Raw genomic sequence first — 27,566 nt, 5'->3', positions numbered from 1 at the left:
ATTCCCTGAACTAGTGACGAAAGCCTCCGTTCAGGACAAAGTTTCGGCAGATGGTAAACCTAAGGTTTGCGGGGTCCCGGAACGCATGCCTAGACCTTTAGTTCCCGTGCCGACATCGAGTATACTAAAATTAGGTTTTGGGACCCCGTTCCGGCCGAGGACCCCCCAAACCTTAGTTTCGGCTTTGCCTAACACGGATACCGAAATAAAGTATTCCAGACGGGATTTCGGTAGCACTCACATTTTCGGTACTGGTCTTGCCGAAATATGTACCGAAACAGATGCTTTCGGCATTGATTCAGGGTAACTGGGAACAATTAGCTTCGGCTCGAGTACCGGAATCTCATGATCCATTCCTGGTTTTTTTGATTTGAGATAAATTTCACGGTGTCTTGGAACTTTTGATATCGGACAAAATTTCAGCAAGTCTCATTCACTTTCCGAAAACTTAGGTATAGGTACTATAGTCAGGATGTCCTAAATTTCTAGATTTCCGGTGTGGATGGTTCAATGGTTGTCTGTCTGGTTCTGGCCTCTGGGTAAATCTGGAGGTCCTGGGAGCGTGTCATGTGCGAGTTCGAACCCCAGTGAAAAACAGCCTATCTTTGGGAGGTTTAGTGGGTATTACATAATGTTGAGTCCCACACTGTTCAACTGATGTTGTTCGTGCGTAAATGCATTCCTACCCTGTAATGGGCATGCTCCTTACCCAAGCGAGTATTCTGGGTTGACTTGGTCAGTTGCAGTCTACTACGTACAAAAAGTACACGCTCTACCAAAAAGAAAAAAAAAAATTACGCAGCCAGACTCCCATCACGTGATGGTGTCGCGAAAAAACTTCTCAATAATTCCGCCTTCTACCACGAAGCTTGGGCCACCTAGCATGCCGGCGTTGTCAAGGGAGCATTCACTTACAGTAGAGGTGCATCACTACTCCCATCGCATGATTTTCCAACTTCATCTTTTCCCGGTTTTTAGGTAGCTGAGTCATTTGGCTCTGCACTCACACTGACTCCTTTGACGAACGCAGCAAGTACTTCAAAGGACATTGGTACTGCGAAAAATGTAAACGGGTCTTCCAAATTCAGCAATAGCGATAAGCCTGATACCGACTCGTATCTGGATGTCCTCCGGCGAAGATATGTTGGCGAGGTGGATCTTCCCGAATGTCAGCATGGCTTTTCCGTACCATCATATCATCAACAGACTCATCATCATCTAGCCGAAGAGCCCTTATTAAAAAAGTCCAAACGCCGTTTTGTTCTTTTCCCTATTCAATACCCCGAGGTACGTACTATGCAGCTCCCTCCAATCTCGATTTCTCTTTCCCAATCCCCTTCCCTTTTCAAGATATGGCAAATGTACAAGAAATCTGAGGCCTCATTCTGGACCGCCGAGGAAATGGACCTACAAATGGACCTCTACGACTGGAACAACAAACTAAACGAAAACGAACGACACTTCATCTCCCACGTCCTCGCATTTTTCGCAGCATCCGATGGCATCGTTAACGAAAACCTAGTGGAACGCTTTTCAAAGGAAGTGCAGGCAGCCGAGGCGCGTTGCTTTTACGGCTTCCAAATCATGATGGAGAATATCCACTCTGAGACATATTCCCTCCTGATTGATACTTACATCAAGGACCCTGCACGGCGAGAGTACCTGTTCGATGCAATCGAAACAATACCATGCATAAAACTCAAGGCTGACTGGGCTTTACGTTGGATATCCGACCACCGCTCCACCTTTGCGGAGCGGTTAGTCGCTTTTGCTGCCGTAGAGGGTATCTTCTTTTCTGGATCGTTTGCGTCCATCTTTTGGTTAAAGAAGCGGGGACTGATGCCTGGTCTGACTTTTTCCAATGAGCTCATTAGTCGTGATGAGGGCATGCACACTGACTTTGCATGTCTGCTGTTCAGTCACCTGAAACGTCGTCCGCACCCAGAAGTTGTAGAGCGTATCATCGTAGAGGCTGTGAACATAGAACAAGAGTTCTTAACAGGTCCGCTCTGTCTTTCCTAAGCTCTTTGTCACTCAGTTTCCCAAAACGCAGATGCTCTCCCTGTCGGTCTCATAGGAATGAACGCAAAACTTATGTGCCAGTACATAGAGTTCGTTGCTGACCGTCTTCTTGTCGCCCTCGGAAACAAAAAAGTGTACAACTCAACCAACCCATTCGACTTTATGGACATGATATCCTTGCAGGGCAAGACTAATTTCTTCGAGAAGCGGGTGTCGGACTACTCAAAGGCTAATATCAATATGTCGGGAACTGCGGAGAATGCTCCGACGAAAACCTTGTATGTTCTAGACTGTTGACAGTGATTCATCAAGGCTAACATCATCTCAGTTCTACTGATGAGGATTTTTGATCCGTCCTTATCTATGGATGCTTGTTCGCATTTGTATCGATATGCTGTAAATTATCTCACCTACCTGCATTCCACCCTTCACTCCTGCTCTTCTTTATGATCCTGATAACCCTACTCAACAATATCATCTTTGTATATTATTCATAACTTACAAACCTCCCCGCTCACTACTTGATTTAACATTATGAACGCAACCATTAAAACCTATTGTGAAATTTCAAATCAAACCAACGACGAGAGCACGACATTCCCAAACGGTGTGTTTGCCAAAGCTCTGCGTCGAACTGCCAACGTAGACCTTAGTTTTAGTTATTCAAATATTCAATATTCAAGGGCCCACGCATGTAAGCTTGCCCTCATCTTGTCAGAGTAACGTTCTGAATAGCATCCGCACAGGCTTGAGCGTTTCGCTTTTTATCTCGTGGCCGCCGCCCTGACTGTCTTGGATGGCCCGTTTTGGGTGTATGACTTGCTTCGTCGAGCACCTATCCGAGTGCGTTACCACTCAGGCTCAGCCCTATACTAATGCATTGGGGCAGTTCTCAGAATCCAATACCTGGACAGACGAGGAGATAATCCGCGCTGTTGAATCTGCGCCATATCTCGAGGGCTCAGACGACAAGCTTGTCCAAATCTCAGAAGACACAGTCGTGAAATTGGGCCACGACTGGGACTCTACCACCTCTGAAGCGCTCGCCATGGAACTCGTCCTCAAGCAAACACGGATTGCCGTCCCACGTATGAGACGCGCCATACGTTATCATCACCCAGAAGGAAACGGCCTGATTGTCATGGACTTTGTGCCAAACAGCCGGCAGCTCCGGGTGGCCTGGCCCTCATTGTCCGTCTTGAGGAAGCTCAGAGTCGTTTTGACAATGCGCCTTTACCTCCGCCAGCTTCGACGCGTCCAGCACTCTTCGTCCAACAACACACCCGGTCCGCTGGGTCCGACGCCCTTACCTTGCAACGGCCTTCAGTTCGGCTACGATGCCAAAGGTCCATTCCCAACCATCTCCGCACTCGAGACTTATTTCCGAAAAGAACATAACGCTGCTGAAGACCGTGCCTCTCGAGGTTGGGCACCTTCTCCAAATTGCAACCACTCGATGCTTCCGCGTTTGCCTCCTTGGTTTTTACGCATAACGTCCTGAACATGCGCAACTTGCTGCTGGATAATCACCGTGTGCTGTGGGTCGTTGACTGGGGTTTTTCAGGGTTTTATTCACCGTAGTTTGAGTATCTTGGGATGAGATACGCCGCGCAGAAGGATAAGGATCCGGAGAGCTGGCAGAAATGTATCAGATATATGGCAGATCCGGCATTTGAGGTTGAAGAGTGGATGAAAGGATAGGCTATGACTTCACCGACCTGCCGCAGTGACACAGTTGTAGAGTCAGGTAGTCTTATCTTACAGACTATGCAAAAAGGGCGAAAGTGTTCATAGATTCCTCAGGACCCGAGAAGCTCCTGCACTTCAGAAGGCAGAGAATCGCCTCAGGCAGGAGGGAGAAAGTCAGGATGAAGGCCCTGAAGAAGTCGGGGATACCGTCCCCAAGGCCGGGAAGCATTTTGGCGTTCTCCCGAAGAGGCTCGGTTGGGGTGGAGAAATGGGACAAAGTTCCCATTAGCAGCGTTGAAGAGAAGGATAACGCCCACCTGGTGCTTAAATAACCCATTTTGATTTTCAAAGTAAAATCAACGACGAGAGCACAGCGAACAGCACGCGATCCTATAAAATAAAACCCAATGGAATAAAAGATGTCCTTAAAGAACCTAAAGAAATAGAGGTGTACGAGATATGTGGATGCAACTATGATCATGAGGACGTGTCTAAATATATGGTATGGGGTATATAGATGCAAGTGAGATGAGAGCTAGGTAAGCATAACGGTTGAACTATCGCCGACGATATCTCTGAGGAACAAACCAATATTAGAACAATACACATTCAGACATCGGACCAAAACAAACCTTTACGGCTTGACGAGTTAGCATTTTCTTCTTCACGTAATGCACCATTCTCATAAGGTCCGGCCAGATGGCGAGAGGTATAACGAGGCACATAACGGGGATAGCAATCTCCCAGAATCTATTAATTACCCCTCATCAGTATGCTGGTGAGATGGAAGAAATATGGGGGTGACGTACAGACTGTCCGAGTTGTTTTGGACCGACCACATGACGTTGAAGTTCATTCCCTACAAACACACTGTAAGCATTCAAGAAAAGCGAAACAAGACAACAACGTACAAAGTAACCCGTGAGCAGTGTCAGCGGGAGACAGATGATGGTCGCTATCGTCAATCGACGCCTGCGAGATAAGTCACATCAGAAACGCGGCAAAGCTTTACGAAAGTGATACATGCATGATTTCATTCATCTCATAGGAGGTCATCTATTGTTCATCGAGGTGTTAGCTCCGTTATCATCAACACGAGTAGAAACGCACTGACATTGAACGTGTAGTCGATCAGATTTTGCGTAATTCCTGCAAACATGTCCAGGCTTGACAGGATATACTCCACATGGTCGTACACATCGGCCTGTACGATAAAGGTCGTAAACAAGATGGCGCAATAAGAAGAAATAATGTGCTAATCACCAGATAGATTTTGGATTTGTGGGACATGAAACCAACAACCTTGACGTTTCCGTTTGCCGTCTCAAGCTTCGATTCGTCGATGAGAGCGGCGCATCGGTCGACGTCGTACCGTCGTAGACCGTATACCACAGTCTTAATTGGTTCCATGGTACGTTTGTGGAGAATGAGATCCTCATTAAGAAGATGCACTAATCCAGGAGTGAGCGAACAGCATGATAAGCAAGAAGCCGAAGACCTACAGTTCCGTACTGTCTTAATTTTAGGTTTATAGAGAATAGCACGTTCGAACTTCTGGATTTTGGCGTGGTAAACATCAATGACTTCTAGTGCCTTGTCAACAGCTAATTGGAGAAACCGTGTGAGCACGTATATGCTTGAAGGCGGAACCGCCTACTCAAGTCCAACAAACTCTGAACCAGCAGAGAAGGATCAGCCGATGCCCTAAGCCCGGTATCACGCTGATGAAGCCGATTGGCGATGGGCTGAGTGAGTTCAAGCGATGCGTTTCCGTGCATCGATATAACCGTGCCTTGGAGGAACGAGGTTACCACAGCTATGATGAATCCACTACAAGAACGTACCATCTCGGAACAGAAAGATGTGCAGAGGGTAGACCTTGACATTTACCCGGTCACCGTCCTGCAAGGGGTACATCAGCTATCATTGATCGCCGACAATTGAATGTCAAACCTTCTTCAAGGCCTGAAGCGCGATTTCCTCTTCCGCCTGCCGCTTAAGGGCTTCTTCCTCCTGTCAAAGTGTGCAAGTTAGACTCTGGTGGAAAGAAAACGCGATGTAAATGCAGTTCTTACAGCGTCAAGCATGCCGAGTTTGCTCAATCTGCTGAACTTGGAGCTTCCCTTTTCCGGATCTGCCGACTTGAAGGTACTGCGGCCCTTTCTGTTCCTCATGGTAGACATGGGTGTGATCTCTCCATACACCGTTCGATCATCTTCAGCAAAGCCGCTGTCCTTCATCTCGATGCTATCACCGTCTTCGAAGGGTGATGGAGATGAAGACCGTGGCAGACCCGTGAGAGTAGAGCCATAAGCTGCAGTCGCATGTAAGGGCGTGGGAGTGTCGTCAGGGTCGCCTATCTCGTGGACAAGGATACGGAGGAAGAGGTGCTTGAGGTAGTAGTCAACCTTGGAACGTGTTTGACTCCGTGTATGGAACACGTCTTCAAGAGCCAAAGGATGGAGATCTAACCAGATTGTTGAAGATATGACAGAATTAAGAGTCGAATACACGTACCGTACTTGAGCGACACGGCCTTGATGACGTCCCAGCTCATGCCTCCAATGTTGATCCATCTAACCTTCACCCATGGCTCTGGCTTGCTCGCGCCGGGGTCATCAAGAAAATTGATGAATTCCTTGTTCGTCATGCGCCCAAAACTGTGACGAACGGACGAATAGTCAAAGAGCTCGATGACACAGTTCTGCCTGATACTGCCGTACTGAATGTCGGCAGAGGCGCGACGAGGATCCACACCCGGCTCAGCGCCCACCCTTCCTCGCGTCGTTATCATGCTCGTGCCTCGATGCATGGCAATGATTTTGCGAACGGCCGTTCGAAACCTGTCCTTGGGCTCCACTTTTCTTCGACTACGCGTGGTTTTTCGAGAATGAAGGGAATGTGTTGAAGGCGAGGCCAGCAAGCCATGGGAATAAGCGTGCTCTTGCGACGGTGGCTCAGCGAGGAATGGCGGTCGAACTGAATAGGTCGGTGAGATGGGCGGGGCGCCTCCATTTGCCTCCTCTTCTTCTGAGAGGTCTGGCGTCAAGGAACGACCTTCAGAGTCGGAGAAGCTGTTTTCGCGAGGCATGGCTGTCGCTGTCGTCGACGGCAGCGGTGAAGATTGTGGTTACGACGACGACAAGGTCGAATTTGGAAACTGATGGGTGCCCAAAAATACATTTTCAGCCTCGAGGCGAATAGTTCCCTACGGCTCATTTTCCGATAGCCGGCAATCACTGGCCTCTCTCCCCTCTATGCTCCCTCCTTTCTACTTGCTCAATCACCACATGCTCCTGATCTTTCTTTTTATATTGATACAAAACTTAGAGTGAGAAAAACGGCTTACTGGTCGATTGCTGGCCTCCTTTCACCAATAGCCGCCCACCTGAATGTCAGAAACTCAGGCAGTGCTACGGGCGGCTATGTGACTGCCTGCATGGTCGAGGCCCTGATGTTGAAGAATGAAAACATACTACCCCGCGAACACCGCTTTTTCGTTGAGTGAGTCGGTTAAGTATTGTACCAAGTTCGAATTTCTCACCCTAATAGTGTCGCCCTTAATCTTTGATATAGTTTTCATCTTCTCTCGCAGCTCTTCGTCTCTAGGCCTGGAGTGGAGTATCAGAACTCAGTGTAAGAAGTAGAAGGTCATTTCCGACGCACAATCGTCGCGGCAAATTTCACTTCGAAGTCGTGGCAGCTATACCTCCTTGGCGTGGCGTGCTATTATGTGGCCTCATTTGCTTTCAAGATAGCAGGCTAATACTAGCTGACTGTTCACGGGGATCCACGTCAAGAAAACGCGTGCATCACCGCGAATATCGTTCGATAAATTTGAACTGCGTAGCACCAACTGGGTAGGTGCAAAAATGGCTCTCCGTATCCTTGCCGTTACTAATCCGAATCGCTCCTATTGTGCCAAGAGGTCGCCGCGGCACAAAAGAAACAACTCGAATATAGTTACCGCAACCGATCATGACCGATCCTCGTGCAGACCATTAGAACACTTGTAGGCGCCGGCTACGCCAAGGCCACTACCAAGTCACCCAATATTGAGGGAACCACAAGCCATGGTGAGTTAACCGTCAAACTCACGTCTTGGCTCGAAACCCCATTTATCTACGACCACACCCATGATCAACTGCAGATCATCAGGTTGTGTGTCTCGGGGTATAACGAGAGCCCGCCGCGGCGTGTATTGCTTCAGCTTTGAGCCTTTTTCTGACATTCACGCATAGATAGCAGGGCTCATTTACCTCTAAAGTCGCAAATGCACGTCAACACCCGCTTCGACATACGCCTGGAACCCGAACGATAGGTTCACACAAGCTTACAATCCATGCGTTCCCGTCAGGTGACCTTCTAATGATCTTATCTCCTTGCCGTGATTTATGTGTCATGGCCCGGAAGACCAAGTATTTAAAGGCCTCAAGAAGAGGAGCCATTTAACCTACCCGTGTCCCAAATATGGCTTCGACTGTAATCCCCAGTACTGCAACCGAAATTCAGACTTCTCCTCATGTCCTTCCGCCAGAGTTCAAGCATCCTTTGGACCCGTTGACCCCTGACGAAGTCTGTGACGATGTTATGATGCATTATGCTCCTGCTGACCATCTCCAGATCACAGCCGTCACCTTTACTGTTCGCAGTCATGTCGCCACCAAGACTGAAATCAAGGCAATCAAGTTCATAACCTGCAGCCTCCTTCCGGCGCCTAAGAAGGCGGTCCTTGCTTATCTCGGCATTCCGCTGACTCCGGGAGGAAAACCAGAAGCCCCCACCCCCATCGTTAGGAAGGCAGAAGTCGATGTACGTACTAAGACTTCGGCCCGTTCACATTAAAGTCAGATGGGCTAATATAACGCGTATTTCAGTTCCTCGACGTTGTTAACGGGTGTGTATTCCATCGCTGCTAGTACCAACCATTGGTCTTATTGTCCGAGAGTGCAGACATTCGTACAATGTGCTCCTCGCTCTCGGCGACGGGAAATGGAGTATTCAGGCCTTTGAACGTCTTCCGGAAGGCGTACAGCCCCAGATATCGGTTGAAGAACTCGTCGACTGCGAGAAAGTCGTGAAGAATGATCCTAGAGTCCAGCAATTGGCCAAGGAAGTTGGTAAGATGATCCTGTTTACACGTAGGCAGTTGACTTAATGTACTTGTTAGGTGTTCTCCCCGAGCAAATCTTCTGTGACGGCTGGGCCATTGGTTATGATGACCGTTTCCCTCACACTCGTCGTGTCCAGCAGGCTTTTGTGTTTGCAAGATATTCGGAGCATGAGAACCTGTATGCTCATCCATTGGTATGCAAACGATTGGTGTACGAAAATGAGGCTTATTCTTGTATTTCCAGGACTTCATTCCCGTCATTGATTCAAATACTGACAAAGTAATCCATATTGGTACGTATGAATGTCTTAGCGCAACGTGTCCTAACGTTTTCCCCAGATTTTCCTTATCAATACAAGCCCGCCGACGAAGGTGGCGCTCTCAGTGCTCCAAGTACCAAATTCCCGGAGCTCTCCGAAGACTCCTTTACGGTAGCAAACCGACCTCGTATCCCTCCTCCCAAGAAGTCCTTTGATTTCCTCCCTGACCTCATGAAGAAGAACGAAGGGGGTTACAAGCCCAGAGATGACATCAAGCCCCTGCATATCGTGCAACCCGAGGGCGTCAGTTTCAAGATGAACGGACACGAGTTGGAATGGCAAAATTGGAAGATGCATATTTGTAAGGAGGAGCTTTTTGAATTTCACAGACGTCATACTGATCAGGCACTCTTAGCATTTACTCACCGTGAGGGTATTGCTCTTTCGACTATCACATACAATGATAACGGCGAAATAAGGCCCATCTTGTATCGTTTATCGTTGGCTGAGATGGTTGTACCTTACGGTGCCCCGGAATACCCTCATCCTAGAAAATTTGCTTTTGATTCGTACGTCCGTTCTCTATCCCAATCAACATGATCTCATAAGTCCAACAGAGGTGAGTATGGGATGGGAACGATGGCGAATGAACTATCATTAGGATGTGATTGTGTCGGTCAGATTCACTATCTGGTATGTAGAAGCGCGCCAAGTATCATCCTGGTGTCTGACAATGCTCATAGCCCGGTTCGTATGTCGCACACGATGGGAGTGCTGTCACAGTAAAGAACGTCATTTGCATCCACGAGGAGGATAGCGGTGTGCTATGGAAGCACACCGACTACCGCCCCGGAGGCCGCGGGCAAACCGTCCGCCGCCGCCGTTTAGTCGTCAGCATGGTCTGCACGCTCGCTAACTACGGTGCGTCTCAAATACCCAACGCCACGTCTTAGCTCATTCTCACCACTTGCTCCAGAGTACATCTGGAATTACCAGTTCTACCAAGACGGTACCATCGAACTCGAAGCTCGCCTAACAGGTATTCTCCAGGTCTACGTCGCCCAAGACGGCGAGAAGAGCAAATACGGAACCCTCGTCGCGCCAAACGTCAACGCCCAGTACCACCAGCACCTCTTCTCCATCCGTGTCGACCCCATGATCGACGGTATCAACAACACCGTCATTGAATCCGACGTCCTCCCCATCCCCGACGCAGGGACCGGCTCCACGGAGAACTTTGCCGGGAACGGGTTCCTCACACAGGAAACCGTGTTGAATAAAGAGGCTGGGAGGCCGTATGATTGGGAGAAGGAGCGGAGGTGGAGGATCGTCAATACCGCGAGGAAGCATTATAGTAGTGGGAAAGACGTCGGGTACGTTGTCGCCATGAAGGGCGGGATCACGCCCATGTTCGCGAGGAAGGACGGGTGGGCGCTGAAGAGGGCTGCGTTTTGTAATTATCCCATTTGGGTGTGCAAGGACGTTGAAGATGAGCAGGGTAGTAGGATGTGGCCTGCGGGTAAGTTCGTACCTCAGACCAGGGACAGTCCGGCAGATGCGATCGACTCGTGGGTCAAGGGAGAGAAGAATATCGAAAATGAGGATATTTTGGTGTATCTCACAGTCGGTGCGTCTTTTCTCATGCTTATTTGGGTTTCAGAATGATTGAGCGCGTTTTTCTTAGGAACGACGCATATTCCCCGTCCGGAAGATTGGCCTGTGTACGTCTTTATTATTTTCCTGGGTCATCATCGCTAACGTTTGAGTAGGATGCCCGTGGAGCACTTGAGTGTCACGCTAAAACCTCAGTCGTTCTTCACTATGAATCCAAGTATGGACGTCCCTGGTACTCGGGATCCGAGAAGTGTTGCTGCCTTCTCTCAAGATTCTTCAAATACTGAGGGCCAGTCAAATTGTCATTGTAACTGAGGGTCACCGGATGCAAAGGGTCAATTGCCGACATATGTAACTTGTAGTTAAATGCGAATTCAGAAGCTTGTGTAGAGCACAGCTAACGCGATCGAATAATTCTGTCTTGAAACAGAAGTAATTCAGCCATTGTTCAGGGAGCTATGGTCCGAAGTGTACACAATGTCATTCATTCTGAATATCTGGAAGTATCCTTAGTAGGTTTATAATATCACGATGCATATAGCCACCTTGATCAACGCTCCAATAGTCAAGCGCCACTTCTAACAAGTGCAAAGATGAAGTCAGTTACTTTCAGACGAAGCCGGAAATAAGCAACTCACGCGTGAACTCTTAATCCTTCGCGCCTCCGAGTATAACAATAAGAGGAATACGAAAGCAGCTTGGTCTGAATAGAGGTCCTGAACCCATACCCGACACACAGCTGGCTCGGATTTGCTAAACAGGTGCGAGTCCCGAGGGACCAAGGTTCCCACGAGTCGGAAGTCTGACTGCATTTCAGTCACCTAGAGAGGGGAGTTATATGGATTTCTAAAACCTGGAACGTTGCACTTACGACCCATCCGACCTTCTTCCTATATGTCACAACATACTGCCTTCCAGCCCACTGCCACACACGAGGTCTACCGAACATATTCAGTTTCAGGCAGGTCAAAAAGTGGATAAAAAGACCTTTTACGAAACACCGAGTTACCCTCCTTCTCTACTTTCATCCAGTCCCACGGAACACTCTGTCCATTGATCACAAAGGACTTGTCCCGCCAACGTATCTCTGCCCAACCCGCCTTCTTCCGAGTCTCGTCCTCATAAACAGAGGTAAGGACCTTGCGCATATGTTTTCGCTCAGTCGATAGCGCATACACGGTTTGGTTCCTCTCATCCACTACGGCTGTGTCAAGAAACTTGCTTGCGACGAATGTGAGGGTGTGTTCCTGAAGTGCCATTGGGTATTTGGGGAGGGGAAATACTTGCAGAGCATCGTTTTATGTGCTCTTAAAAGCAGCCAGGACTCGCTTTCCCAAGGAAGTACGCCTGTGTTCACTCGTGGTCTTGTCCGACGGGCCGTCGGAGGGTGTGCTGCGAATGGATCCTCGGCTACAGCAAATTATATATGTTTGCAGGTATACGTTCCGCTGGAGGATTGTGGGGTAGACCGAGACAAACAGCAGATAACAGACAGATATTAGAAGATGGAGGAGGATGAGGTCATCCAAGTCCTCGGTCCATGCAGTTAAGCGAGAGGTCCGGGGTACCAGAATTCAGCGAGAAGTGTATAAAATTCGTTGTAGCTGCATGCTAATCTGAGAACTTGTAAAGCCTGCTCTGAGAAAAAGACAAGCACGGCTTCGACAATGGATATGACCGCAACCCAACTAACATGAAAAGTGAGTGTGGCCGGAATTCAGTCCAACACAGTATCCGTTTCATGCAGTCCAAGAGCGGCCTCTACTTTGACCACGGCCTTTCGACGGTTGGACCTTTGAATAAGACTGTAGTTGGTCAGAAGGGCGACAGTGTGCACGGACTAGACCTGTAACCGGTCGTCTTCTATATATGGGAGCAAGCTCACGATATATAAATATATGGGAGCAAGCATCGTGAGCTTGCTCCCATATATAGAAGACGACCGGTTACAGGTCTATGCACGGACCATCACCGCGTCTGGCCTAATCGAGTCATGTCACGTGAATCTCCCGATATAAAAACCGAGCAAATTTTTTTCTCGTCTCCATCTTCCTGCTCCCTCGTTCATTGCAAGGTGTGTACCCTTCTATACTGCATCTTTATGATGACTTTATTCTCTTCCCCGTCTTACACGACCATGCCGAGGAATAGAGCTTGTTTGTTCGCAACAGACATGCGTCCTACGGGGCGCCAGTGTACTTGCCAGTGCCATTTCGTCTGATCTCTTCTCTTCTACCGTTTCTTTTGTGAACATTGTACTCATCTTTCACTCCTAGTTTGTCGTTGTTACCCTTAACTTCAGGATCTCTTATCATGGTGAGCATTCCATCCACTTATCTTCTTTCCGACACGCTCTCTGTCGCACGATGAAAAATTTCCGTACATTCGCAGTTTCCACTCTAGCGCCCATTTGAGTACTCCCCCAATGTGAAACGTTTATATTCCTCCTCCATACCATGTTGAACCCATTAACATGCGTCGAGTGTGGGCCGCCCTTTGGGTGCGCTGGCGCGGATCGAGGGTCGGCGCGATGCGAGTTGTAATGACCTTCCTTTGGATGTCTGATTCTTCTCCCAGTCGTCGCTGAATTTGTATGCTGACTTTCATCCAGGCGTTCTTTGTACTAGCTTCTGGTAAGTATTATCTGCGGCAATCAATATTGTTATTCTTTCAATTGTACAACACATAAGGATTCTGAGTATGAATAATAGGTATGATTGAGGAATGGAGGCGTAGGTGGGGGCCAGGCTTCTGAACGCAGCGATATGTTGCGTTGTTGGAAAAATGTGGTCGGATATCGTCTAGAAATATTTGTGAGTTTCGTCGCGTTCAAGTGCCGCATATATGGACATACCTCTTCAGTAGGTCAACGTCTTCATCTTCAATAAGTCATTCAGCGTGTTCTGTACGACTTTGAACCTCGATACACCACACTTCTCGCTCTCGATGTGCTGCAACAACGCACTCAATGTCGTGAATCTAGTCCTGCAAGATGGCAAAGGACAGATATACACCTTCTCTTGGTGTTTGGGACTGGTGAGATGTTGGTTCAGCGCGCGCAGAGTACTGGCCATCTGGTGGCACAAATAGCACTCGTACGCATATCCATTCCACGCGTTGTCGTTGGCGGAGTAGACGATCTCGTCACGCGGCGCACCGCCAGGACCAGTGAGCATACGCGAAGGGTCAGTGATGATGTTCTGTCTGTCGTACTCGCGCACGTAGCGGTTAACAGCGGCACGGTCGGCCCCCGAAACGCAACCGCCAGATTCGAGATGGAGGACGACAGCCGAACGAGAGACAAAGGCCTCGTTACACCTGGCGCCAGGGCATTTGAAAGCCTTGGGCATGTGGATGGAAGAACGGCGGTGCTGTTACATGACGACGCGTCAGCGTATATATGATCAAGAAAGGACGATAATCATTCACCGAATCGAGATTACTCTCACTGAGGAAGTCACGCTTGCACAAGGCGCAGTAGTGATGAGACGGAGATTGCCTGCAATGCTCGTGCAACCCATACTCGTTCTTGAACAACTTGCTGCATTTCCCACAGTAGGAGTGCTCATCATCGTAGTGCTCCTCGAGGTCCTCGTCGTAACTGAAACGAAGGTCGCAGTACTGGCAATAGGCGTGGTTCGGGCTCTGGACGTAGTGCTCTTTGAGGCCCACCCAAGTGGAGAAGTCGATATCGCAGTCGTCACAGATGTTATGACTGGAGGAATTGCTTTCATGTTGGCGAAGAGCCGTCATGTGCTTGAAGTAACGGTCGCAGCGGTCGCAGTAGGCCATTGTTAGATCTGAAAGAAAAGGATTAGATAGCTTTTACGGTAAGAGAACTGAAGACGACCTGCAGGCTGTCGACGTGGGTGGTGGTGGTCGAAGTGAAAGAAGGGAACCCCTGACTTGCGAATATTTAAGGCTGTCAATTGTCATATCGGCACGGAGACAAAGTCCCGAGTCCTATTATTCGCGACTAGGGCGATACTTCCTTTGCATTGTTATCAATTGTACTTCGAAAAGGGTGCCAACAGTAGTTCTTCTGGGAAGACACGAGTATTACAGCAGGAAAACGCGCTTTAAGACTTAACGCTCGTGTGAATAGGGTTCTGCCAACTTCGGAAGTCAATACTCCTAGGCTTCACCATACCTGATATTCACAATGTCAACGTTCACGCATCCGAAGTATATCCTTACTTAGATACGCCTTGAGTCAGGTCTTATTAATATCTCGCTTCGAAAACGTGAGGATCCAATATCCATAATTGTAGCTATATTGTTCATGCTTAAATTGTTCTAGCACGTTGAGATAGTTACTAGCTACGTGCGAGTCCTTGTTTTCAAGTCACTATCCTTTAAAAGTTCATCATTCTGTGACAGGTTGTCATCCCTACATGCACGGAGAATGCTGCCTGTCTATAGGGATGTGGATGTTCAAGTCAATAAATAATAAGTCCGATATCTTGCGCGAACAGAAGTTCGTGTCCGTCCTTCTCACTTCCCCTGGGAAAGTTCGGCCAAAGTTTCTCCCCTCATCCTTCCCTCCCCTTCCTTGGACGTCTGGGTGCCTGCAATGTCGTAACTTGATGCTACAAAGCAATTCTTTATGCCTCCCTTCGATGGTGCCAGTAATGCATCAGTCAGTGAAATAGACCCAATGACTGAATGCACTTAACCGAATAATACGAGGTCAGCTAATGGTAGGACTTGCGCTTAACAAGCCCCATCTTATCAAGAAATTTCTCCCATTTCCTCCAGGCCTCATGGTCTCTCATCAGGGGCACACCTTCTTTGTCCCCAGTCTCCATATGCTGCGCCAGCCCACTGAGCGTCGAGAAGCGCGAGCCGCACCCAGCCACAGGGCACATCAATAACCTAGGCTGGTGCACCGGGCTCGCGCGGTGTCGATTCAGTGCGTCGACATCGTCGAATGTTTTTCTACAGGTGGCGCAGCGAGTACCTTTGTACCAAGATGGTACGCGCTTGAATTTCGACACCTCAATATCAGGATCGACGAAGTCGTTGCCTTTGTCAATGATTTTGGCTTGTCGGAGGATCGACCTCCAGGTTATGGGTTTGCATCCGCCCATGTCAAGGTGCAATAGCACATTATGAGTTGAATTGAATTGTTGGCCGCACAGAACGCACAGGGCAGCGTCATACTCCCGGTGGACAGCGGCTTGCCTCAGATGCTCTCTCAAGCCGTTCGGCGAGCGGAAACCTCTTCCCCTACACCTGATATCTTTACAGACGTAAAGATGATCATGGAAAGATACTTTATGTTTATTGAGGCTAAATTTGTCTATGAAGCACATACGACAGAGCGCGCAGCGCCAGTGATAATCGCAGGTCGATCGCCTACAGTTTATGATTGTCGTTGAATCAGAATGATTCATGGTTGTTGAATGTTAACGTTGGGTGGTGATGATAGTGGCGGTGTAGTGGTGGGTTTGGTGTAAGTTTGTTAGTTGTAGCTACGTGAAGGTTACGTGTCCTTATATAGCAGCAGAATTCGTGACATACGTGGACATACGTGGAGTCGGGATTTTGCTAGAAAGTTCTAGAAGAGGCAATTCGGCATCATGCCGAGAGTCGAGAGGAAGGAGAAAGTAAGTACTGTACCATTTCAACAAAGTGCGGTTCTACGCCTTAAGCATCGTTCTTCCTCTTTATGAGATAGCCGAATATCCAGGGGGGCAATTGAGCCGCTCCCGAAATTGAATTTCGGCAGTCCGGAACCGGCCCGTTGTGGGCTAATTCAAGGTTCGACCTTACGCGGATGTGAGAGCGAAGACCAGTGGGACGAAGATGGCGAAAAGATCTACGGCGAGGGAAAGGCCTTGGTCAGAGTTTTGGCCAGTCGTATTTATACATGTAAGTAGGGAGCAAAGGAATTACCATTTGTTTCTGTAAAGTTGGAACAAATCTTGGATTAGAAGTAGGCAGGACTGACTGTGTAAGAGCGGTATGCAGAAAAATACCCTAAGGTGGGCTGTTTGAGGTACCAGACTGCCAGGAGGAGTCAAGATTGATTACGTTACCCACCACTAGCCAATCGCGGTCTCACTATGGCAATCTTCGAGCAAGCGAATAAAGTAGGTATCCTTGACATCAGAATCACATGCCGAAAAGGTGGTCAGTACTCCAGTCTCGGCGTGAGGATAGTCCTGGTAAATATTGAGAACGTAGACATGAATGGAGACCTGAACTAGGTTAAAGCGTTGATGATGGAAACAGCATGTCCAGAGATACATTGTGGGCTTCATCGTCTTAAATCGATCCACAAGAAATTGTTAAGGAGCCATAGAACAGCGGAGCACCGTAGACTCAAGACAGTGGTACGTAGCTGCGTAAGGATAGGTGTCACTTTTCGACAGGAGTTCGTAAAATCACAGGCAGAGATAATAGTGAAAACGCGAGGTGACCACCTTGTTAGTGACGTCCACCCTTCTTCTGATAGTCAAAATAAACGTTTCCGAGGTGAAGCGCGAGACCGCAAGCAAGATTCGAGCCTTTGAGCCTCCCAGAGTGCCAATAAAGGAAAAGATGAGCAAGATAAAATCAGCCATATGGACACCTTGGAAGCCGCAGACAATGCACGAAGAGAGGGAGCCCAGCAAGACATGGTGGTATCAAGTCAGCCGGGTCTGACATCCGGTAATAACGTCATCCATACATACCTAGATCTCACAGCCACCTGTGTTTCAACCCGCGTTCAGTTGCGGCAGGTCCAATGGCCCTGGTCCTCTACAAACGTCCATGACTGACCGTCTGGCAGCCTATCGTGTCCGTGTATCTTGCCCGTCGCCTCCCCCGTCTATCTGATATTGTTCTACCACAGTCGCAGCACCCCGAGCCAGCCCATGAGCTCACCAATTTGCCTGCGAACGGCTCCGGTTCTGGCACCGCGGCTTCAAGCAGAGCGGATTTCTTGAGTGAGGTGAGGTCCCTGAGTAGTCGATTCGCTGCGTTCTTTTCTGACGTGACGGTTAGATATCCTCACTGCAAGATGCGATAAACAGCTTGACGAACAATATACGCTACATTTCGACGCTTCACACGCGCTCGTTGAACTCTGCGTCAGAGGATGAGACTATCACCAGGGAGCTGGGCATTATCAAGGAAGAGACGAGGAAACTTCAGAATGATATACGGGATAGGATAACGTATCTGGCTAACCAGCCTGGGGATGACATGAGGGTTAACCAGGTGCGTTTGGCCGCCTTCGGGGTCTCAGAGAACTGAATGTCCTGCATAGACGAAACTCATACGGAAAAGGTTCATGGATGTCCTCCAAGACTACCGACGCGCCGAGCAAGACTTTACCAATAGGTCGAAGCAGCGTGTCGGACGTCAGTTCAGAATTGGTGCGCTCGTTACGATGTGTCAGTATTCGTTTCTCACTCTATTTCCAGTAAAACCCGATGCGACAGACGATGAAGTCAAGCAAGTCATCGATGCCAGCGCGGCCGGGACGCAAATATTCTCGGAAGCCGTTCTCTCCTCATCGTATGGTGAGGCACGCTCGGCCTATCGCGAAGTACAGTCCCGTCACCAGGATCTCGTCCAAATGGAAAGGACTATGGCTGAATTGGCGCAGCTTTTCAATGATGTAGGATTCCCTGGCTGCGGTGACACTTTTACCATCCTGATGACCTGTTAGATGCAAGCAATCGTCGAACAACATGATGATCAAATCAAAGAGATTGAGCACACGGCGCAGGAAGTGAACGTTAACACTGAGAGGGGGCTGAACCTTACGGAAGACGCTGTACGGATTGGTACGCTCTCGCTCCTTGACTATTATCATTTTCCTTCTGACGAATGATTCTGGGAACAGCGCGCAGCATCCGCAAGAAGAAGTGGATGTGCTTCTGGATCTGCGTTTGCATCATCGCTATCCTCGCTCTCATTCTCGGCCTATACTTTGGTTTGAGGTGAAGATTCGTTGTCAAGAACATTGTATTTGTTCCCTTGGCTAAGTTCCTATCTGTATCTATATATGCCATAACACTTATAATACTAGTAACACGTCTTTTTCATTCCGGGCCCGTTGCATGTGATTGATTTTAATTTCGACGTCGATACCTCCGCATTATTCCTTTGCGGCACCGCAAGTCTTCAGCAATCGGCGGTACTTTGTTCTTCGGTGCTGCGTTCCATATCTAGACTCTCGTCTCCATTGATCGGCGACACTATTTTTCCCAAGTCAAAGTTCTGGATCATTGCACTCTCAATTGTTAATTTCATCAATTCACGCTTGAGTTCCTGGCCATCGCACATCATGCACATGGATCAAATATCATCCGATCAGCCTATTCTCACGTCTATTGTCCATGCTACTGTCTCTTATTCCGTTTCCACTTTCGTCTTCTCTTTCGCAGCCGTGAAATCGAAGCGACAAACAATGACTCGAATCTTCGGGAATGTCCGAATTACAGGGTATATAAAGAGGTATGGCAGTGTTGCGCAGCCTCAAAATCCATCCGTCAACTCAATCGACAACCTATCGACATCTAACCAAGCATCCAACATCCACAATGATTCAACACAATTCTACCCCTGGCAGCTGGCTCTGCCGATCTTGTGACATGTGTTTCACAGACAAATACAGTCTTTTTGAACACAACCAATCCTCGAGGCATTTCGTGTGTGGGGATAGTAGGTGCAAGGGCAGGGCCTTCCGCTCAGCTCTAGGCTTGAGGGAGCATCTTCGGCAGGCTGCCGTGCACCGCGAATACGACCACGCTCAATGCAAGAGGTGCGATCGACAATTCACCTCGACCCATTGTGTGCTCTTGCACCTCGACATGGGCGGCTGCAGATCCGTTAACTGGGAGTGGGTCCTTAAACGAGTCAAGCGCCGGGATCGACGTAATATCTATGTCGATCCCGATGTTGACTTCGAGGCTGCATCGTGTTCGGGAACGGGTACCTACTGCACCACGTGTAGACGGCCCTTCAAGAACCCGTTTGCTCTCAAGCAGCATCTCACAAGCCCTGCACACCAGCCGAGGGTACTCAAGTGCCCTGTGGCTGGGTGTGGATCACGATTTGCAACACTTAGTGCTCTGGCTCAGCATATTGAGACAGGGACCAAGTGTGCAAAGAGAGATAATAAGGCTTTGAGAGAGTGGAAGAAGTTTGTTGGTAAGATTGGCCTTGTTGCTAAGGTCACTCCTGCACGTCCGTCGACTCTGTAGTGGTCTTTTTGACTACCTGGACGCGGGCGTGCAGGTATTCTCCTCACATATGTATAACATTTCCATGCCTTTGATGATGATTTATGCAAAACACTGTCATTGATATCTACTGATGACAATTCATCTCCATTTCATACCCTTCACTTCCTACATCTATACCTCATTTCATTTCCCCATTCCTTTCATGATGCCCTCATCATCTTTCTATTGGACTTGTTGCCACATAGAGTAGCTACCCATGTGGTGGAAAGACTGGTGCATTCCGTAGCTTAAGACAGTCATTTTTACCTAGTATACAGTCACTCCCAACTCTTTGTATTTCTAGGCTCGAGTCAGTCCCCGTTTCTGACGATGATGATAATCCATCAACTCGGGCAGGACTGGTTCGAGTCTATTGTATGTATTTCGTCCAAGCAATATGACACGTTTACATGTAATAACCGCGGCGCGCTGCTGCAGACTTCGGCAACCACCTGACTAAGCAAAGGCGTTTCCTCTCACCACCATGGACGTTCTGCGTTTGCATGCTGTGACGGCCAAGTCCCATTTTCCTTATGCGATTCACCTCTCAGCCATTCGAACATAGTCTGATGGCAGGGGCCAAGCAGAATCAACCCCACGCAATTCTTCCAAACCTCCGAACAGCTTTATAACGCCGGTATAAGTGACCATTGAATAGAGGGTCCAGGAGCATATATGCCAAGAAATCACATAAGGATGGAGCTTGGAGGAACTGGTGAGCATACTTCATCAGTGTCAGGTGATATAGAGCTGGTATATTCGTTTGCGATGTAAAGGAACTTTTAGGCGCTAACCTCGTGGCCTTGAACATAGATGGTATAATCGGAAAAGCCAAAAACGCGTTGGTATCGAATTTTATCTGTCACTTGTATCAATGTGTATTCGTGTCGTGGGACCGTGACGAGAAAATCCATTAAATCTTCCATCAAATCGAGAACGATGCATCTCACACTATGCAGTCTTTCCTGCGCACTTCTTCTTGCTACGGCGTGATTTATGATGGAATAGCGATCTTCCTGGCACTGAATTTGACTTTGTGGTCGTTGGTGGTACATTCGCTGCCTCTTAATCCACATGCACTTTAAAGTGGTGCAGGAGGCGCAGTGGTAGCCAGTCGGCTGACTGAGGAAGACTTTTCCCTCTCGAAGCTGACTCACCGTGAGTGTTCAAGAAACAGAGTATCCATCTCATTTTGACACCGTTTCTCTCAGCGATGCCGTCGATTGAAATACCATATCATAATGTAGGAACGCGTGTATGACTTCATTGAATGTGAATTTCCTTTCTCGTCTCTGGGTCTCACTTCACCTCCTCTTCACCTCATATCCGCAGCGCCAGGACCACTCTCACACAGTAAAGCATCATTCATTGGCCTCGAAGACAACGAGCACAACGATAATGTCGTCAGACGATTCTATGTCAACAGTAACTGACGACCTAGAGGCCCGGAATCTTCTCCTCGGACAGGAGATGGTTCATCACACTCTCGGAAGAATGCCTGTCGATGATTTTCTCGATACATCTCTGCCTGAATGCTTCGAGCATCCGGACGAGAATATGCCCAGCTGTAATAATGCGTTCGACGCGATTCCCAAGCCAAGGAAAAACAGGACATTCCGCGAGACCTCCATGTATAGAAAGATCGTATGTCTCGTCTATATCTCATTTCTATGATATAACTCATTCCCTTAGACCGAAGCCTTCAACGCGGGAGAGACGAATGAAAGCAAACGTTGTCCTAGTATCACCTTCTTTGATACCTCCACTCAGCCGGGGCCGGGACCTTTCTGCACCAAGGTTGATGTTAGCGGCTATGCTACAAAGCATGAAAATGCTGGCATTACCATCCCCGATCCCAGCCTGTGGCAGATGTTTTGGGAAGGAAAGATCGTGGATTTCGCCAGCGACGAAGGAAACGACTTTCTCTTCGAGCACATTACCGACCAAGAGCAGAAAGAGCGAGCTATAGTAGATTTTGGTCAGATGTCTTTCTACGCCTTCCAAATGCTCAATATGCAGTTCAGAGACTTTGCGTTCTCTGTTTCTATGACCCCACACACCGCGCGCCTCCTTCGGTGGGATCGGTCCGGCGTGATTGTGTCGCGTGCGATCGACTATCGCAGGAATCCTCGACCACTCTGTCTCTTCCTTTGGCGCTTTGGGTACGCTACGGATGCGCAGCGAGGAATCGATGTCTCCGTCCACAAGGCCACAGGAGAGCAGGAAGCACTCTTTGAAAGCCTCATCAAAAAGCATGTCATCCTCCAGGAGAGCTTGGCGGAAGACTCAGAGGCAGTGAAAGATCGCCTAGATAGGCACTACGAAGCAGGAAATGTGTTTCTGGTGGATGTCTTTGATGAAGGGTCGGATACTGGGACAGAGGAGCTCTTGGAACCTGGCAAGATGACGGAGTCAAAGCAGGAAGCGTCCGACGTGTTTTCCACGGCACCGATGCCAAGCTATCCATCCGCGGCTGCACAGGAAGCAACGAGAAAACACCAATTTCTGGTTTCAAGACCGGTTACTTTACCACGATTGCTGACCTCGCGTTCGACGAAGGGATATTGGGCTGTCGACGTCCAAAGGTCCAAGGTCGTGTTTCTAAAGGATTGTTGGCGGTTTTCAGTCCCTGGTATGACGAAAGAGGGCAATACTCTGGCATTTCTACGGGAAAAAGGTGTGACGACCGGCATACCAACTGTCATTTGCCACGGCGATGTTCAGCCTGTTGATGGTGCGCTATCCCGAATGCTTTACTAATAGCACACCTCATCGTAAATTTTCAGCGTCTTCCATGGTGACTTCAAGCTACGTCGACAGCCGCTGGTGCCAAGAGTATATGGTTCATGCCCCCAATCGCTGTCACATCATGCCCAGAGTTCATTATCGCCTTGTCAGTAGTGAGGTAGGATATACACTTGATGAGTCGGTCGCAGGGACAAAGGAGCTCGTCAAGAGCTGTCAGTCCGTGTTCGATGGTATGTCCTATATTCCATTCATCTTTTTTTCTCCCGCCAACAGGTTCATTTAGTTTTGTGTGCCGCTGAACAGAAAGCGGGAATCATCCACTACGACATCTCTGCCAGCAACATATTTCTTGTTGCTAGTGACAAGAATACCTCCTTTGGCGCACGTGAAGCAGTTTTGATAAACTGGGAATCTGCAGGCCCAGAGGGACGCAATGATGGTCATATTATAAAACGGGGGCGAACTGTATGGTATATCCTTTCTCACTGTTTATCTGCTGAAATCCATCGCTATAGGAAAGCGCTGCATTCAGGTGCATTGCGTCGCTTCCGTCAGTAATGGGCAATCCGGGTGAACTACGACACTATAGTCATCTCCTTGTCCACGATATCGAGTCGCTGGTCTACGTGGCATTGTACTGCGGACTCTTGCGCCTCCCATGGAATTATTCGCCTACGGCATCCTTACACTGGCTTCAAGGATTTTTCAGTCTCAACACTGGACAAGTTTGGAAAATGTCATACGTACGGAATACGAAGGAGGCCCGAAGTATTTGGAATGTGGTCTTTGCTGACTTGGTTTTCAACTCGTGGATTCAGAATGCTGTGGGGCTTGTCACTGAATGGTACCCGCCCCAGATTACTTTGCCGGCTCCTCAGACTGTCTATGATTTGTTCCACCGGGAAGTCCGGGTCGATCCTGACCTCTGTCGACGAGATGATCGTGTTCAACATCGGAAGGCCATATCAGATGCGTTGGAAAGCAACACATGTCCCTGGACGGGTGACAGAGCAGATGAAATTCACATCTGACCTGTAGACACCTTTGCCGGAATAGATGTAACATCTCGATGTTGACTTTTTGAGGCCCTAAGACACGAGCCACATTGGGAGAACCGGTACTCGCTGTACCACTGGCACGTGTGAACGTTCCTTCAATTCAGGCGCTCTCAACCAACCCTGCGAGGGTACTCAAGTGTCCCGTGGCTGGGTGTGGCTCACGATTTGCGATACTTTGTGGTCTGGTTCAACATATTGAGGCAGGGATCAAGTGCGCAAAGAGAGATAATAAGGCTTTGCGACATGATGCTCTCATCATCTAGACCTGTGACCGGTCCCCACAATGACTCACATCGACGCTTGCTCATTGTGGGGACCGGTCACAGGTCTACTCATCATCTCTCTGTCGGGACTTGTCGCCACGTGGTTGAAAGGCTATTGCATTCCATAGCAAAAAACTTTCATGTTTTTTTTTCCCTATACAGTCACCCCCAGCTCATTGTATTTCGTTCAAGCAATCCGACGCGCTTACTAATGCCATGCTACGTTGCAGCGCTGCCGTAGACATTCGGCACCGATTCTGACAACTTGATGACAATCTTTTCTGCCGTCACCGCCATCATGGACGTCTGCGTTTCCATACTGTGACGGCCAAGTTCTATTTTCTTCCATACGATTTAGGATGTCAGCAAGCCAAGCAAAGTCCAATACGTCGGAATGAGATGGCCTACGCGAGAAAGTGAACAGCTTTATAAGGCACGGGTATAAATGACCAAAGAGATTGCTGATATACATGCCAAAGCGGTGGATAGAAGGGTAGAACTCGGAGAAATAGAGGGAGTCCCGAGAACGTATCAGCAGGTCAGGTACGTTCGTTTACGACGTAAAGAACTTATGAGCGCTAAAGTCTTCTAAGACTTGGCTGATACATCTTCCATCAAATTACACTCCACAGCGCTGCGTTAATTCTCTCAGGCTGATAGTCTTGGCTATAATACCTTTGTCCAGATGATCTTTAGGCCGATGTTGAAATTTGTGCGCTATTTAAGGAGTGTCAATGCCGTTTTGAAAGCTGCAGCGATGCACCTCCATGCACCTCTACTGTTCAGCCTTTTCCTGTGCGCTTCTATTTGCTACGGCGCAATCTATGAGAGCGTAGCTGATCTTCCTGGTACGGAATTTGACTTTGTGGTCATTGGCGGTACGTTTGCTTTGCCCTTAATTCTCCGTAAATCGATCTTAACACAACACGTACTTCAAGGTGGTGCAGGCGGCGCTGTTGTAGCTAATCGGTTGACTGAGGAAGACTTTTCCGTCCTTATTCTTGAAGCTGGACCATCGTGAGTGTCAAGAAACAGAGGATCCATCATATTCTGACATTGTTTCTTAGCGATCGTGACCTGCTGTCGATTGAAATACCATATCTAGTGGGGTTATTAGGGAACGACCCATACTATTGGAATTACTCGACTACCGTGCAACCTGGCCTCAACAACAGGACTACTACCTTTCCAAGAGGTCATGTGCTCGGCGGAAGTACTTCTATCAGTGCGTTGTTATTGTCATTGGATTTGCTTGGAATTAATATTCCATCAATCTATAGATGCCATGATTTATACCCGCTGCTCTCCAGAGGATTACGACCGGTACGCAAATTTCACCGGGGACCCAGGCTGGTCTTGGGAGAGTCTCAAGCCTTATGTCTCCAAGGTTGGTATCTCCAAACCTTCCGTAAATGTCGCGAGGTTCATATTCATCGGCGCTCGTCGTAGAATGAAAAATGGGTACCGCCTGCCGACAGTCACGACACTACCGGACAATACGACCCAGCTATACATAGCTTAGACGGCATAAACGCAGTCAGCCTTCCAGGTTACCCTCAACCCACTGATGAACGAGTCTTACGAACAACATCCGAGTTACCCGACGAGTTTCCCCTTCTACTCGACGTCAATTCAGGGATGCCTACTGGCGTAGGTGCGCTAACATTACCTCCACACTCAATACATGTAACGCACCTCACGTCACTTCCACAGGATATATGCAAGCCACAATCAATGACGGCAAAAGAAGTAGCTCTGCTGTATCGTACTTAGGTCCCGATTTTATCAACAGAGCGAATCTTCACGTGTTGCTCGGTGCTCAAGTGACCAAGGTCATTCAGAGTGACGAGGCCGAGCTCAATTTCGATATTGTGGAATTTTCCGCCTCTTCAGAGGGTACGTGTCCTACTTTCCGCGTGCCTACCCAGTCCCAGATTGACAAAATTCCGTGTAGGATCGACGCAGCTTTTCACTGTTACAGCAGCCAAGGAAATCATCCTTTCTGCAGGAGCCATAGGAACGCCGCATATTCTTCTCAATTCCGGCATCGGCGGTGCAGTAGAACTTTCGGAGGTTGGCATACAGGCCATTGTCGACTTGCCGGATGTAGGCAAGAACCTGTCTGACCAGCCGATACTCTGGAACAAATGGTACGTTAATGATACCAACACCTGGGACGACATCTTCCGAAATCTGACGTACCGAAACGAACTGGTGACGCAATGGAACGAGACGAGGACAGGGCCGTTAGTGGACACGCTTCTCAGTCATATCGCATGGTCACGTCTTCCCGACAATTCGCCGATCTTTGAAAGGGTCAACGATCCGGCGGCCGGACGAAACACTCCTCATACCGAGCTTGAAATTCAAGTATGGAGTTCCCATCCGGCGATGCTTGAATGTGGCTGATCTCCCGCCTGGTAGAATGCATGGAGCATACCAGTCTCTGGTATTCCAGACACTGGAAACTTTATGAGCATAGCGACTTGCGTTGTATCACCGGCTTCACGTACGTGAAATCCCTGTCATGCCTGTTTGCAAGTCACATCTGATTGAACTATCCAGGCGGAACAGTCAAATTAAACTCTTCGAATCCATTAGATCCTCCACTGATCGACCCAGCCTATCTCGCAAGTGAATTTGACGTTTTCGCTATGATAGAAGCAGTGAAAAGCGCTAAACGATTTCTGTCCGCGCCAGCGTGGGAGGGTTATGTCCTAGAGGCGTATGGTGGATTGGTCAACGCGACAACGGACGAAGCTCTAGAGGAGTATGTGCGCGAAAACGTTGGGACGGCTGCTCACCCTGTGGGTACTGCTAGTATGTCCCCGAGGTTTGCAGATTATGGTGTCGTAGATCCAGATTTGGTCGTGAAAGGCGTATCTGGGTTACGCGTGGTTGACGCGTCTATCTTTGTGGGTTGTCCGGATTTATTCTATCTAAGTGTTGGACTGATGCTGGGGTAATGCTGCAGCCCTTTGTGCCGGCTGGTCATACTCAGGTTCCAACGTATATCATAGCGGAGCGCGCGGCAGATCTCATCAAGGCGAAGTGGTTGGAAAACACTAGCTTTTGATATTGCGCGTCCTTCAGGGGGTAACAGGTTACCGTTACAAAATTCCTTGCCGTGCAACCGTCAAGGGTAGGATTCACTGCAGCAAGATAATTGTTTGCTGATAGCGTCTGTGGCACCTAATCATGAGGGTTGTCATCCTTGAAACCGTAGAAGAAGGAAGCTTTCTTGAACTCCAACCAGAGCTCCGCTTTGTTCCATTGAGTGGGACTATTCGTAGTGTCGACATCGGAGGCATACACGAATGCGTCGGTGACAACGCTGGTGGCTGAATTACCGTCCTTGAACTAGTTTCAATCCGGGAATGAGCTCTGACGCTACATCTTGAATCGCGCTCTCCTATAAAGCATCATAAAAACGTTGTAGACCGATCACAAGACAAACTCACGACGGCGTCCGCGTACTCCTTTTCATTGCCACACTTTGCCGGTGATTGGATCGACTCGAAGATGCCGTGAAGATGGCTCGGTGAGAGATGCGTCAATTGACTGGCACCAGGCGT

At 48.6% G+C, this 27,566-nt stretch overlaps 10 protein-coding genes across 10 annotated transcripts; 7 read left to right on the top strand and 3 right to left on the bottom strand.

The window, feature by feature from the left end:
* The first annotated feature begins 726 nt into the window (after positions 1 to 726).
* Positions 727 to 2,567, top strand: EV420DRAFT_816637 (ribonucleotide reductase small subunit). Its single transcript, XM_060483577.1, has 5 exons — positions 727 to 922; positions 979 to 1,287; positions 1,351 to 2,002; positions 2,054 to 2,300; positions 2,351 to 2,567. The coding sequence occupies exons 1-5, from the start codon at positions 821 to 823 to the stop codon at positions 2,370 to 2,372; spliced, it is 1,332 nt and encodes a 443-aa protein (XP_060337039.1). The 5' UTR covers positions 727 to 820; the 3' UTR covers positions 2,373 to 2,567.
* A 190-nt stretch (positions 2,568 to 2,757) lies between these two features.
* EV420DRAFT_816421 (uncharacterized protein) lies at positions 2,758 to 3,895 on the top strand. Its single transcript, XM_060483576.1, has one exon. The coding sequence runs from the start codon at positions 2,819 to 2,821 to the stop codon at positions 3,521 to 3,523; it is 705 nt and encodes a 234-aa protein (XP_060337038.1). The 5' UTR covers positions 2,758 to 2,818; the 3' UTR covers positions 3,524 to 3,895.
* Positions 3,896 to 4,052: 157 nt separating this feature from the next.
* On the bottom strand, positions 4,053 to 6,892 carry EV420DRAFT_1510595 (uncharacterized protein). The gene is given in 14 exon segments (XM_060471514.1): positions 4,053 to 4,100; positions 4,112 to 4,286; positions 4,344 to 4,461; positions 4,521 to 4,570; positions 4,623 to 4,683; positions 4,739 to 4,767; positions 4,826 to 4,915; positions 4,975 to 5,162; positions 5,214 to 5,315; positions 5,369 to 5,503; positions 5,556 to 5,613; positions 5,665 to 5,724; positions 5,787 to 6,178; positions 6,229 to 6,892. 13 exon segments carry the CDS (start codon positions 6,800 to 6,802, stop codon positions 4,269 to 4,271), a joined length of 1,875 nt encoding a protein of 624 aa, XP_060337037.1. The 5' UTR covers positions 6,803 to 6,892; the 3' UTR covers positions 4,053 to 4,100; positions 4,112 to 4,268.
* A 1,289-nt stretch (positions 6,893 to 8,181) lies between these two features.
* Positions 8,182 to 11,013, top strand: EV420DRAFT_1617518 (copper amine oxidase; the record flags this gene model as incomplete). The annotated part of the gene is made up of 13 exons (XM_060475248.1): positions 8,182 to 8,286; positions 8,335 to 8,523; positions 8,589 to 8,608; positions 8,665 to 8,831; positions 8,882 to 9,018; positions 9,069 to 9,117; positions 9,164 to 9,445; positions 9,500 to 9,653; positions 9,702 to 9,777; positions 9,828 to 10,005; positions 10,061 to 10,711; positions 10,769 to 10,805; positions 10,854 to 11,013. The coding sequence occupies 13 exons, from the start codon at positions 8,182 to 8,184 to the stop codon at positions 11,011 to 11,013; spliced, it is 2,205 nt and encodes a 734-aa protein (XP_060337036.1).
* A 203-nt stretch (positions 11,014 to 11,216) lies between these two features.
* EV420DRAFT_1474985 (uncharacterized protein) lies at positions 11,217 to 11,957 on the bottom strand (the record flags this gene model as incomplete). Its single annotated transcript, XM_060469261.1, has 4 exons — positions 11,217 to 11,276; positions 11,337 to 11,519; positions 11,570 to 11,636; positions 11,686 to 11,957. The coding sequence occupies 4 exons, from the start codon at positions 11,955 to 11,957 to the stop codon at positions 11,217 to 11,219; spliced, it is 582 nt and encodes a 193-aa protein (XP_060337035.1).
* Positions 11,958 to 12,963: 1,006 nt separating this feature from the next.
* EV420DRAFT_1510584 (uncharacterized protein) lies at positions 12,964 to 14,619 on the bottom strand. Its single transcript, XM_060471513.1, has 6 exons — positions 14,552 to 14,619; positions 14,129 to 14,501; positions 13,564 to 14,070; positions 13,410 to 13,511; positions 13,310 to 13,331; positions 12,964 to 13,014 (listed from the first exon to the last, which is right to left on the bottom strand). Exons 2-5 carry the CDS (start codon positions 14,488 to 14,490, stop codon positions 13,322 to 13,324), a joined length of 981 nt encoding a protein of 326 aa, XP_060337034.1. The 5' UTR covers positions 14,491 to 14,501; positions 14,552 to 14,619; the 3' UTR covers positions 12,964 to 13,014; positions 13,310 to 13,321.
* Positions 14,620 to 17,369: 2,750 nt separating this feature from the next.
* On the top strand, positions 17,370 to 18,792 carry EV420DRAFT_1301017 (t-SNARE). The gene is made up of 7 exons (XM_060468391.1): positions 17,370 to 17,484; positions 17,540 to 17,638; positions 17,692 to 17,907; positions 17,957 to 18,065; positions 18,114 to 18,310; positions 18,362 to 18,479; positions 18,539 to 18,792. Exons 1-7 carry the CDS (start codon positions 17,458 to 17,460, stop codon positions 18,637 to 18,639), a joined length of 867 nt encoding a protein of 288 aa, XP_060337033.1. The 5' UTR covers positions 17,370 to 17,457; the 3' UTR covers positions 18,640 to 18,792.
* On the top strand, positions 18,793 to 20,330 carry EV420DRAFT_1510562 (uncharacterized protein). The gene has a single exon (XM_060471512.1). The coding sequence runs from the start codon at positions 19,155 to 19,157 to the stop codon at positions 19,899 to 19,901; it is 747 nt and encodes a 248-aa protein (XP_060337032.1). The 5' UTR covers positions 18,793 to 19,154; the 3' UTR covers positions 19,902 to 20,330.
* Positions 20,331 to 21,320: 990 nt separating this feature from the next.
* On the top strand, positions 21,321 to 23,701 carry EV420DRAFT_1636798 (uncharacterized protein; the record flags this gene model as incomplete). The annotated part of the gene is made up of 5 exons (XM_060476635.1): positions 21,321 to 21,566; positions 21,615 to 22,656; positions 22,709 to 22,900; positions 22,954 to 23,135; positions 23,186 to 23,701. The coding sequence occupies 5 exons, from the start codon at positions 21,321 to 21,323 to the stop codon at positions 23,699 to 23,701; spliced, it is 2,178 nt and encodes a 725-aa protein (XP_060337031.1).
* Positions 23,702 to 24,748: 1,047 nt separating this feature from the next.
* EV420DRAFT_1636797 (aryl-alcohol oxidase) lies at positions 24,749 to 27,067 on the top strand (the record flags this gene model as incomplete). The annotated part of the gene is made up of 10 exons (XM_060476634.1): positions 24,749 to 24,869; positions 24,930 to 25,008; positions 25,059 to 25,216; positions 25,272 to 25,378; positions 25,441 to 25,645; positions 25,705 to 25,887; positions 25,946 to 26,361; positions 26,416 to 26,500; positions 26,557 to 26,906; positions 26,966 to 27,067. 10 exons carry the CDS (start codon positions 24,749 to 24,751, stop codon positions 27,065 to 27,067), a joined length of 1,806 nt encoding a protein of 601 aa, XP_060337030.1.
* Positions 27,068 to 27,566: the final 499 nt, after the last annotated feature.

The sequence above is a fragment of the Desarmillaria tabescens genome (assembly GCF_030435595.1).
Source record: "Desarmillaria tabescens strain CCBAS 213 chromosome Unknown EV420scaffold_4, whole genome shotgun sequence".
Taxonomy (NCBI): Eukaryota; Fungi; Basidiomycota; class Agaricomycetes; order Agaricales; family Physalacriaceae; genus Desarmillaria; species Desarmillaria tabescens.
This window is presented reverse-complemented; position numbering and strand designations above follow the sequence as displayed.